Raw genomic sequence first — 9,768 nt, forward strand, 5'->3', positions numbered from 1 at the left:
TCAAAAAGAAAATTATCAATTTGTTGACATATTAAGTTAGAAGAATTCTTACATACCAATATTGAGGAGGACTGTTATTGGAACTTATATCCAAATGTAATTTGATCTTCTTTTACTCATTTGGTGAGGCAGTGAGGTACTAACCAACTTCCCTATCCAATCAGATGGACAAGCTCCAATATTGGTGGGAGCATGATTAGGGTTTAAATGACCTAATTCATGCTTGTCATTTTCAGGTTTGTTTGTTTAGATTCCAGTATTTAATTCTCTCATCTATTGAGTAACTGTCAAAGTGATGGATAGTGAATGATGGAAGGGAGATACAATTATGTCAGAGGGCCTGAGGCTGGTAAGAGAGTGGGGAAGCTTTACAGCTTGTGTTTGTAGTTGCTTTGAAGAACCCTTTGAACCCTTTTTCTTCAGTACAAGATATATGAGTAAAAGAAAACTCTATTGTTGCTTCTCTTTAGGTAGTGTGCCTACAAGTCTAACACCAAATCCATCACCAAGTATGGACTGTAGAGAGGGAGAGAGAGAGGTTGAAAGTTATTAGAAGGAGAGAGAAAGCACACCAAACAAAAGTATTACTCCATTTACCCTTCCCTGGCCCTTGCCCAATCCAATCTCCCCCCATGTGAGGTTGTTGTCCTCTTCTTATAGGGGCCATCATTATATATTCAATTGTGTTTTCCTCCAACTGCACCATGGATTCTTCATTTGGTATACCAAATTGTTTTGTTTAGGGGGTGTGTGTCCATGATTTTCTTCCCATTCAAACAAACAACCCGTTATGAAGTTTACTTTAGTTAAGTGATAGCATGTCCATACAAACAGCAAGTTGCGAAGTTTACTTTAGTTAAACGGTAATATGTATGTCTCTCCTCGTGGTTTAAGTGCAATTAATTACTTTGAAGTCCCGACAACCAGACACACTTCCAGGTTGAGTATCTTCATTCGCCTAGACCTTTGGATATTGTGGTTAGCTCGAAGCCTAAAAGTACAAATAAAAACAAAGTTGAACATATAACCATAAGATCGTATAGAGAATTCCTCTCCAAGCGGTCAACATTGTTACGTGCCCACAAATAATCTATTTCATTTACTTCTTAATTCTTAAAAGTGTTCGAGGCTTGAAAGATTGACCAAAACATAACGTTTTGAAAATGATCGGGGTACTTCCCCGTCTACTCCCTGACATACCTCACTGCTGAGGTGACTAATAAGACAAGGAGTATTTCAGTCTTTGGAAAGACTAAAATAACACTTTTCTTGTTAGAGATAGTACACCGGGAAGTATGCGGGGGAGTCCCCCTATCAGATTAGTAGCCTTGTTCTTCTTACACTAGTTCCCTACCTAAAATACTTGCTAATGGGTGAATCACCCACCTACCAACATTAAAAAAAAACAATGTCAAGGCTCAAGCTTTCTCATAAGATTACAAAAATATAAAAAAAATTCCACACAAATTTGAGTCAAACTTTATTACAAAAAGATCCACACAACTACACATTCTAAAAAGCTCCTTCCTACCTAATAACCTTCCCAATGAAAAAAGAAAACATATCTTTTACAAGATGTAAAGATGTTCTTTCATTTACATTCTCACACAACAACAAAAACAAGAAAAAAAAAAAAAACCATTAAACTATTACAACTTTTATCAAGCAATTGAAATGAAAAAGAAAGAAAAGGAAAAGAAAGTGGACACTTCCAAAAAAACAGAAAAAGCTGCATCCTATGTCTGCTACTGCTTTAGTCATAAGATTATTCATATTGAATAACCCAAAAAAATCAGACTGTAATCTCATATTACATTAGAATAACCAGAAATCCCTTCATTTTCTCTCTCTCTGGTTGTAATCTAGTGATGATAATATAAAATAAAATAAAAACTCTTGGTTGTATAGAAAAAAGTGTAGTTTTTTCATCTTCTTTTTGTTTTTTTGCCATTGGATGTGAATGGAGAAGGTTCTTCTCTAGGCAGTGGTAGTTAAAGAAGTCCAAACTGAATATCTGTAAATACAAAACACATAAAAAGACAGAGTTAAGAGAGATGCTACATGTACAGACGGGCCACCGGTACGTACATATACACCCCTCACATGAAGGGTTTACTGACATGTCTGACGACAACCAGACGGCCAAACCCTTTCTTCGGTTAGACTTAGAGGTGTAAATGTACAGACGGGTCATCAGTATCTCTTTGCGATTAGTGATTAGGGGGGTATATCAAATTAACCCTTTAACTAAGGATGAAGCGGCAACCAAACATATTGATTATTGGAGTACTAAAATGTAAAACTAAACAAAAATTGGTCAAGATCATATTTCATGTCGGTTTTAGTTAAAAAGACATGTCATGTCAATAATTCTTTACGCTTGGTTTCTTGTGAAAACCTATCGTTCAAACTGTGCAAATTTGTACAAATTTTGTGCAACTCTAACCTAATATGTGCTAATTTGTGCAACTTTACTTTATGCGAGCTCGTGCAAACCTAATCTTTAGTAGAAGTTTCGACTAATTTTCGCATAAATGATGTGTAAATTACCTTGTGGGGTTAGTATCTTTCTTGGTTACTCCTTCCAAGTTCTGATAAAGATGTTCTTGAGGCGACTTCCGGCGAGTCTTTGCAATGCCTTCTTAGCTCCGGCAACATCTGCTTCAGCTAGTTTCTGTAAATGACAGTAAGCTCCGGCTGATATTAACTTCTTCCGGCAACGATGACTACCTCTAGCAACAATTGCAGATATCACTAACACCGGAAACTTCTTAGAAACTTGTTCCTTCTTAGGATCCAACATCTGAACTAATCTCATTACACTTTTCTCATCTCTAATTAACTCTTTCCGATTCGATCTAACTGATAACAAAGAAATCAAAGCTTGCGCTGATGATTCTTGTAATCCAACTGGTTTTGATAATTCCATCATCTTTACCAATGATCCCATACAATTTGATATCGATCGTTTCTGAAAATCTGTTATAGATAGATTACAGAGGATTGAAGCTGAAATTTGTTGGATAACTAAAGTTCCATTCTTGATTAGATCGGAAAGCTGTAAAATAAATGAAGTTGAACAAGATAGTATTTTTAGAGTTGAAGATGATCGAGAAAGTGCGTAAATTGATCTCAAAATATGTTCTAATGTATCTGAATTTGAAGTTTCTTTAAGTAATTGAAGAAGATTTTGTAATCCCCCTTCTTGTAATATTGAAACCCTAAAATCTTCACCAGCTGAAGCTAAAATCCATAAACAATTAGCTGCTTTTTCTTGAGCATCATTAGAACTAGAAATCAATAACTGTACTAAAACTGGAACAACACCTTCATCAGCCAAAGTGACTCTAATTTCATCAGTTGCTGATACATTTTTCAGAGCTCCAACGGCATGAGTCTGAATCAATGGCGATCCAGATCGACAAGCTTCAATCAATACAGGAATGCCACCGTAAGCAGAAATCGCCCAAGCGTTTTCAGGATCAGCAGTAATTGCTTCAATGGAAATTGCTGCAGTTTCTTTCATACATAAAGATCCAGATTCAAGAAGACGAAGAAGTGGACCTAATCCACCTTCTTCAAAAACACATTTTCTTGATAAATCACTAGAACTAGCAAGAACAGAAATAGCAACAGAAGCTTGTTCACGAAGAGAATGATGATGATTTGAATCAAGTAAATGAATTAAATACCTCACATCTCCTTCTTTTCCAACCAAAATAGCAGCTTTATCATCTTCTTTAAGAAGTTGAAGTAACGATTCAAGAGCTTTTTTCTTGAACTCAATCCCTCCGATCTGAAGTCTAGCGAAGAGGTCTCGGATAAAAAACCCTAATTCATCTTTACCAGAACCAGGACCAGGTTGAGAAAGAACAATAGCGTTTGATTGACGAAGAACGCCGGATTTGAGCAACAAATCAATGTCATGAAGGTGAGCAGATAGAGAGGCGGAGGACATATCAATGTCACTTTGCATGAGGAGTTTTCCGGTGGAGTAAGAAGAAGGATCGTTCTGACATTGTTGAGAGAGAGAATGAGTTTTCTGAAGAGAAGAGAGAAGGTTAGGGAGTAAATCTTGTAGGAGAGGGTTTTGAGACCAGTGAGGGGAATCAGATATTTCAGATATGGATGATTTGAGAAGAGATAGTTTAGAGCGAAGAGATTGCCACCGTCCGATAAAGGATTTAACGTTGAGAGATGAGAGAAGGAGAAGAGAGATAAGGTGGTTGATGAGGTCTAGGGTTTGGGTTAGTGGTTGTGGTGGTGAAGATGGAGGAGTAGTGGTAGTGGTGGTGGTGGGATGCATTTGCTAGAGATGGAGTAAGTTTGTAAGGGGAAGATGAATGGAGAAATGATTCTTGGAATAATACATTAAAAGTTGAGTGAGGGAGGGTAGAGAGAGAGAGAGAGAGAGAGAGAGAGAGAGAGAGAGAGAGAGAGAGAGAGAGAGAGAGAGAGAGAGAGAGAGAGAGAGAGAGAGAGAGAGAGAGAGAGACAGAGAGAGAGAGAGAGAGAGAGAGAGAGAGAGAGAGAGAGAGAGAGAGAGAGAGAGAGGGAAGAGAGTTGCTTGCTTGGATTGAAAGGAAAGGAGATGTATGCAGAGAAGTAGAGAGAGAAGAGGGAAAAGAGGAGATGGAGGGAGATAGGGGGGCTATGTGTTGGAGAAAAGGGAGGGAAAAGGAGGAGGGAAGGCCGGAAGGGGATGGTGGTGGTGGGACTTGGCTGTTGAAGGGAGGAGCAAGAGAGAGAGATAGTTGAAGTGTGGGTCGGTGTGGGTGTGGGTGTGGGTGTGGGTGTGGGTGTGGGCTAAACATAGTAGGAACTAGGATGTATATGGTACAATAATACACAAGTCTAGCATAGGTATCCAATGTTTTATGGATTTGATTGAATTGATACAATTTAGTAGTAAAATTAGATTTTGTTTAGGTAAGAGATCTTAAGTTTTGTAAGAGATTGTATATCACAGGAAAATTGTTTTGGTACGTGAATCTACTTGTATATTTTTGACAAAATCTTCTAGTTTGTGGTGATTTTTTTCTTCTTTCTCTTTATTTGAGTAAAATAAGATTATGTTGACCTTACCTTATCATTGAATGACAATCTTGTTATTCACTTCAAGAGTTAGTAATTAACTTACTCTTTTGACTAGTTCAACAAAAAAAACTTATTCTTTGACCTTATTATATTTGTCTGAAATTATACAAATGTGATCATCCGGAAACTTAATGTGATTCCTAGTAACCGTTATATTTTACTTTATTGTTTAATTTGGTTAAAAACATGATGAGTAGAGATTGATTTTGTCTATAAATTATTTAATCTATGATTTTGTTCCTCTAAGCCACACATAATTGTAACAAAATAACAAATACAACGGGTAAGTTCAATTACCAATTGTGTTAGGGGAGTTAGGTAAAGAACCCATATTCTAACCTAAATAGTTAGGTAACATAGAATATGATAGAATGAGCTTTTATCACTGAAGTGTTCTCCAAAAATTGGAATGAACAAATTGCACTACTAAACATTTCTATAGAGAAAGAATGGGTATATAAAGAATCATCCAACACATTCACTGACTATGAATGAGAATGGATTCAAAAACTTGGGAACGTATGATGCCACTCAAAAACAAACTATAGATTATCTAGTTCTGCAATTATCTAGTTCTGCAAACTAAATTACAAATAGATGGGTCTATCGACTTATGTTTGCGAAAAACCTTGGTTTAAATTCTTCTATTATTTTACTCACAGTGAAAAGGAACTCGCTGAAGGGGAGAAAAGACTGAAAACCTGTCCGCCTTTTCTCAATGCAACAACGAAGGCATCTAATACTCTTAACTTCTTCAAAGATAATAGTGTGGAGACATTGTACAAAGAATTGGAAAAGCTATTTACTGGGCTAACCAGAATTGGATTTGTAAAACGCATTTTAGTTGGTTCACAAGAGATTGGGATGCCATGATTAGGCTTAAAACCCCCATGGAATAGTCTTTGTTTCTTTGCTTTTGTAATGTGCAGGGGATAGATAACCACCTGCACTACCATCCCTGTTTGGATTCTCAATAAAACTATCTTACCTTTCCCCAAAGAAATATATGTGCATGAAAACACAAGGCAAGCAATGTGCATGAAAATATAAACCTAAAATTATAACATGACACCATGACAATTAGGGTTGTTCATCGGTTGGATAACATGAGTACATGACACCATTGACAATCCTCACTTTTTAGGCATAAATACACCTCTTATTTCTTCATGTTATAGCAAACTAGTATGGGATAAAATCCTATTGAGTATTTATGTATAGTTCTCACAAAAACATAAGATGTAAATCATTAGGGTGTAAGTAGGGAACTTCCTTCCTTGATGAGGACAAATACACTTCCACCATCTCCTCTCGAGATACGTAGCTCATCGTCGAGATATGTAGTGAGCAACCACGATTGTGCATTGTCATAGGTGATAGGGATCTTCAATGGAGGTTGATTTGAGATGGTTTTGATGACAGATGATGCAGTATCTTGGATGGAAGTGATTAAACCCTTGAAAGGGGCAAAATCAATCTTTTGTCCAAGAAACTCTACATTCTCTGGTAACACAATAGAGTCTGTCAATTGGGGTGTCCCAATTATTCCTTCTTCAAACTTTATCTGCAAAGAAAGAATTCCTCAATATTAGAAAAAAATAATAATGCTGTGTTGAAATAAGTCTACACCTATGGGAGGCTAGAATAGGGTTTTTTCGGATAAGCGGTTGCACACCAAGTCTAAACAAATGAGAATTAATATCCTTCAAAATTTATAAATACTATTCCAGACGATCCTACCACAAATAATATATGAGAGTTATAGGCAAACAAAGTTTATTATCTAACTCTGCTATTGTTTTAAAAAGTCATTTGATGGAAAACAAAGATCATGAAAAACATTTGATAGAGGAAATTTTGAAATGTAAGATCAATTTGGGTAGGTTGGATAAGGTAAGCTCAAGCCACTACTGCAAATTTGAGGGCCAAACGATCCAATGGACCGAGTTGTTATAATCAAATAGAAAGCTAGTTCAGTTCGACAGTTTAGGAACTTGAACAAAATTCTAGCAAATCTTAAAGATGGTGAGATTGAACTCCATATAAAGGATTTCATACAGTTTTATTTCTATAAACAACATTGACTTTGGAAAGAGAACTGGTAGAAAAGGCTAAAAAAGAAAACCAGACTCACCCCAAACCTAAATTAGAACCAATCGTCCATAAAAAAAAGTGAGAGAGTTAACCCGAAAATGAAAACTATTGATCTCGTTTAGGTCTAGGGTAAACTTTACGTTATAGACTTGTCTGGCTTTGCTCACATGGAAAATAGAAGTGGTTCACAAATTCTACCTGAACACGCTTAGGACTCCGGACTTCAAATTTAGCATTGGTGCTCAATGAAGTTGTAGTCAAAGGTCCTGCAAATTGAACCGAATTCTGAACAGTGAAATTCTCTGAGTCGATAATTTGTGAAATCTCCTGCACCTTCAATAGTGGCAGTGTTCCACTCGCCATCAACGGAAACAATCCAGTAAACGACGTGTACCTATAAACATCAAACATACAAGTAAACTCAAGCTCACATAAAAATAACATATTGTTCTAAGGGTGTCAATGATCACTAATTGACTTCAAAACCAAACTGATTAAATCTGAAACCATTTTCCAGTTCTAATCCGATTTGGTTCTCAGTACTTCAATATTCTATCCTTTGGTCTGAAAAAGAGGACAACTACAGGCCTAAAGCTGATGTGGCCGACTCCCATTAGTCTGTCTATGTGGAGAGAAAAACATCCAGAGTAACGAATGCCCGCCGACTCCGCTTTCGGGCCAAATAGCATTTCTCTTCCGTAAGAGAACCTTGAAAAAAAATGAAATTAGAACCAGAACCAGAACTAGAACTAGTAATACTTACGCGAGAATCCATTTTCCATTGAGAAGTGGCAAGGCATCAGTTGGAGCAGGATTTGGATTCTTAGCCTCCAGTTGAGAAATCAGTTCGACAATTTCAGCCCTAGTTTCACTGCTTGCTCTTAACCCACGATCAGTTCCATAAAGTGAAGCAATCAAAGCTTTCTTCAGATCAGTAATCTCTTTATCTTCTTTAATCTCCACCTTTGGTTCCTCTGCTACTACTGTTGCAATTCCACTATCTTCTTGTTCTGGTTCTGATGATTCCTCGTTCTCAATAGCTCTGATTGGGTAAATCAATCGTGAACGGTTCAATTCCAAGACAGAAAATCTTGGAAACTGAAATACCTTCTTGGATGGAATTGGAATTACTAGGGAGTTCTTGGAAGAGAATTGGAAATTTGGAGGTGAAATTGAGTAGTATGATTTTGTGAGGGAAGAATTGAAAGATGAAATTGTGGCCATATTTGATCCTAAATTTGGTGGTTGAATTTAGGGTTGTGAAGAAAGAGAAGTGAGGGTTTTGTTGTTAATGAAATTTGAGAGAATCTTGAATTGGTTTTTTTTTTTTTTTTTTTTTTTGTTGAAAGAATCTTGAATTGGTTGGTTCTTGGTACTTAAACATTAGGGGGAAAATGCAGAAATTGGAAATATGAAATTCTCAATTCGCGATTAATGAATTGACACGTAAACTTGATTAATTTTGACTTTTGAGGTTGAGAGGAGATCTAATAGCCCATAGACTAGTGGTGTTTAAAATGCCAGACTGGGCCGAGGCTGGGTCGTGTTGGTGTCGGACCTCAACTCGGGTTGGCTATATCTTTGGCTTTGCCCAGCTTGAGACGGAAAACTGACTCGGGCCAAGTCAGTCTGCATTTTTTTATACTATTAAGTTTTAGAATATAAAAAGTATAATTAATAAATATAAATCCATGATTTAAGAATGATTTTTTTGAAAGATTTTTTTTAGGATTAATAATTAATAGCCCATGCTTTATGTAGGTAAAAATTTAGATTTTTGAGTTAACAGTCCAAAATCTGGGGGTAAACCCAAAAAAAATCCACTCTTGCCCAAAAATTAGTTGCAGGTCCAAATGTCAGTTTTTTTTTATTCCCCTCTTGCCCTTGGACGGGACATGCTGACGTTTTCCTGAAAAAAAAAATGTTTGGTAAATAAAATAATTTACCAGTACACGAAAAATTCAAAGTTTTAAAATTTTTTGAAAATTTGAAATTTTCAAACGAAATTTCAAATTCCCGCCCAGCAAACCATCTCTTTTCGGTAAATAAAATAATTTCCCGTACACAAAAAATTCCAATTTTCAAATTTTTTTGAAATTTTCAAACGAAATATTTTTTTCGAAATTTTGATATTTTGAAAATTTTGATATTTTTTTGAAATTTTCAAACGAAATTTCAAATTCCCGGCCAAATTTTCAAATTTTTTTGAAAATTTTAAATTCCCGCCCAGCAAAAGTGTCTAGTACAGAAAAAAATTTCCAGTAAATAAAATAATTTCCCGGTCACAAAATCTTTTTTTCGAAGTTTTGAAATTTTCAAACTAAATTTCAAATTCCCGCCCAAATTTTCAAATTTTTTTACGAAATTTCAAATTCCCGCCCAGCAAAAATGTCTAGTACAGAAAAAAAATTCCAGTAAATAAAATAATTTCCCGAAAAAAATTTCGTTTCCTGGGAATTTTTCGGTGGCAGTTCCATAAATTTCTAAACAGTACACATTCTGATGGACGGGTTGTCAGATTATTTTTCAGAAAAAAAATCTTTTCCCGAGAAATTTCGATGGCAATTTTGTAATTTT

General features: G+C 36.0%; 2 protein-coding genes and 1 long non-coding RNA gene across 3 annotated transcripts; 1 reads left to right on the top strand and 2 right to left on the bottom strand.

The window, feature by feature from the left end:
• The first annotated feature begins 1,304 nt into the window (after window positions 1–1,304).
• LOC147555926 (uncharacterized) lies at window positions 1,305–5,015 on the top strand. The gene is made up of 2 exons (XR_015235062.1): window positions 1,305–4,392; window positions 4,511–5,015. It is a non-coding gene; the product is annotated as an uncharacterized LOC147555926 (long non-coding RNA).
• On the bottom strand, window positions 1,457–4,766 carry LOC147555927 (uncharacterized). Its single transcript, XM_086663630.1, has 2 exons — window positions 2,551–4,766; window positions 1,457–2,014 (listed from the first exon to the last, which is right to left on the bottom strand). Exon 1 carries the CDS (start codon window positions 4,304–4,306, stop codon window positions 2,576–2,578), a length of 1,731 nt encoding a protein of 576 aa, XP_086519756.1. The 5' UTR covers window positions 4,307–4,766; the 3' UTR covers window positions 1,457–2,014; window positions 2,551–2,575.
• A 1,219-nt stretch (window positions 5,016–6,234) lies between the features above and the next one.
• On the bottom strand, window positions 6,235–8,512 carry LOC147555928 (plastid-lipid-associated protein, chloroplastic-like). Its single transcript, XM_086663648.1, has 3 exons — window positions 7,955–8,512; window positions 7,390–7,585; window positions 6,235–6,661 (listed from the first exon to the last, which is right to left on the bottom strand). Exons 1-3 carry the CDS (start codon window positions 8,413–8,415, stop codon window positions 6,347–6,349), a joined length of 972 nt encoding a protein of 323 aa, XP_086519774.1. The 5' UTR covers window positions 8,416–8,512; the 3' UTR covers window positions 6,235–6,346.
• Window positions 8,513–9,768: the final 1,256 nt, after the last annotated feature.

Source organism: Eschscholzia californica, unplaced genomic scaffold (genome assembly GCF_041429995.1).
Source record: "Eschscholzia californica isolate CP2 unplaced genomic scaffold, dmEscCali1.0.p SCAF_2, whole genome shotgun sequence".
NCBI lineage: Eukaryota > Viridiplantae > Streptophyta > Magnoliopsida > Ranunculales > Papaveraceae > Eschscholzia > Eschscholzia californica.

Coding starts and splice junctions, on each gene's coding strand:
- LOC147555927 (XM_086663630.1), bottom strand. CDS start 4,306: ATGCATCCCACCACCACCACTACCACTACTCCTCCATCTTCACCACCA.
- LOC147555928 (XM_086663648.1), bottom strand. CDS start 8,415: ATGGCCACAATTTCATCTTTCAATTCTTCCCTCACAAAATCATACTAC. Junction 7,586..7,954: donor AATGGAAAATGGATTCTCGC/GTAAGTATTACT, acceptor TGATGTTTATAG/GTACACGTCGTTTACTGGAT. Junction 6,662..7,389: donor GGAGTCCTAAGCGTGTTCAG/GTAGAATTTGTG, acceptor CTTTCTTTGCAG/ATAAAGTTTGAAGAAGGAAT.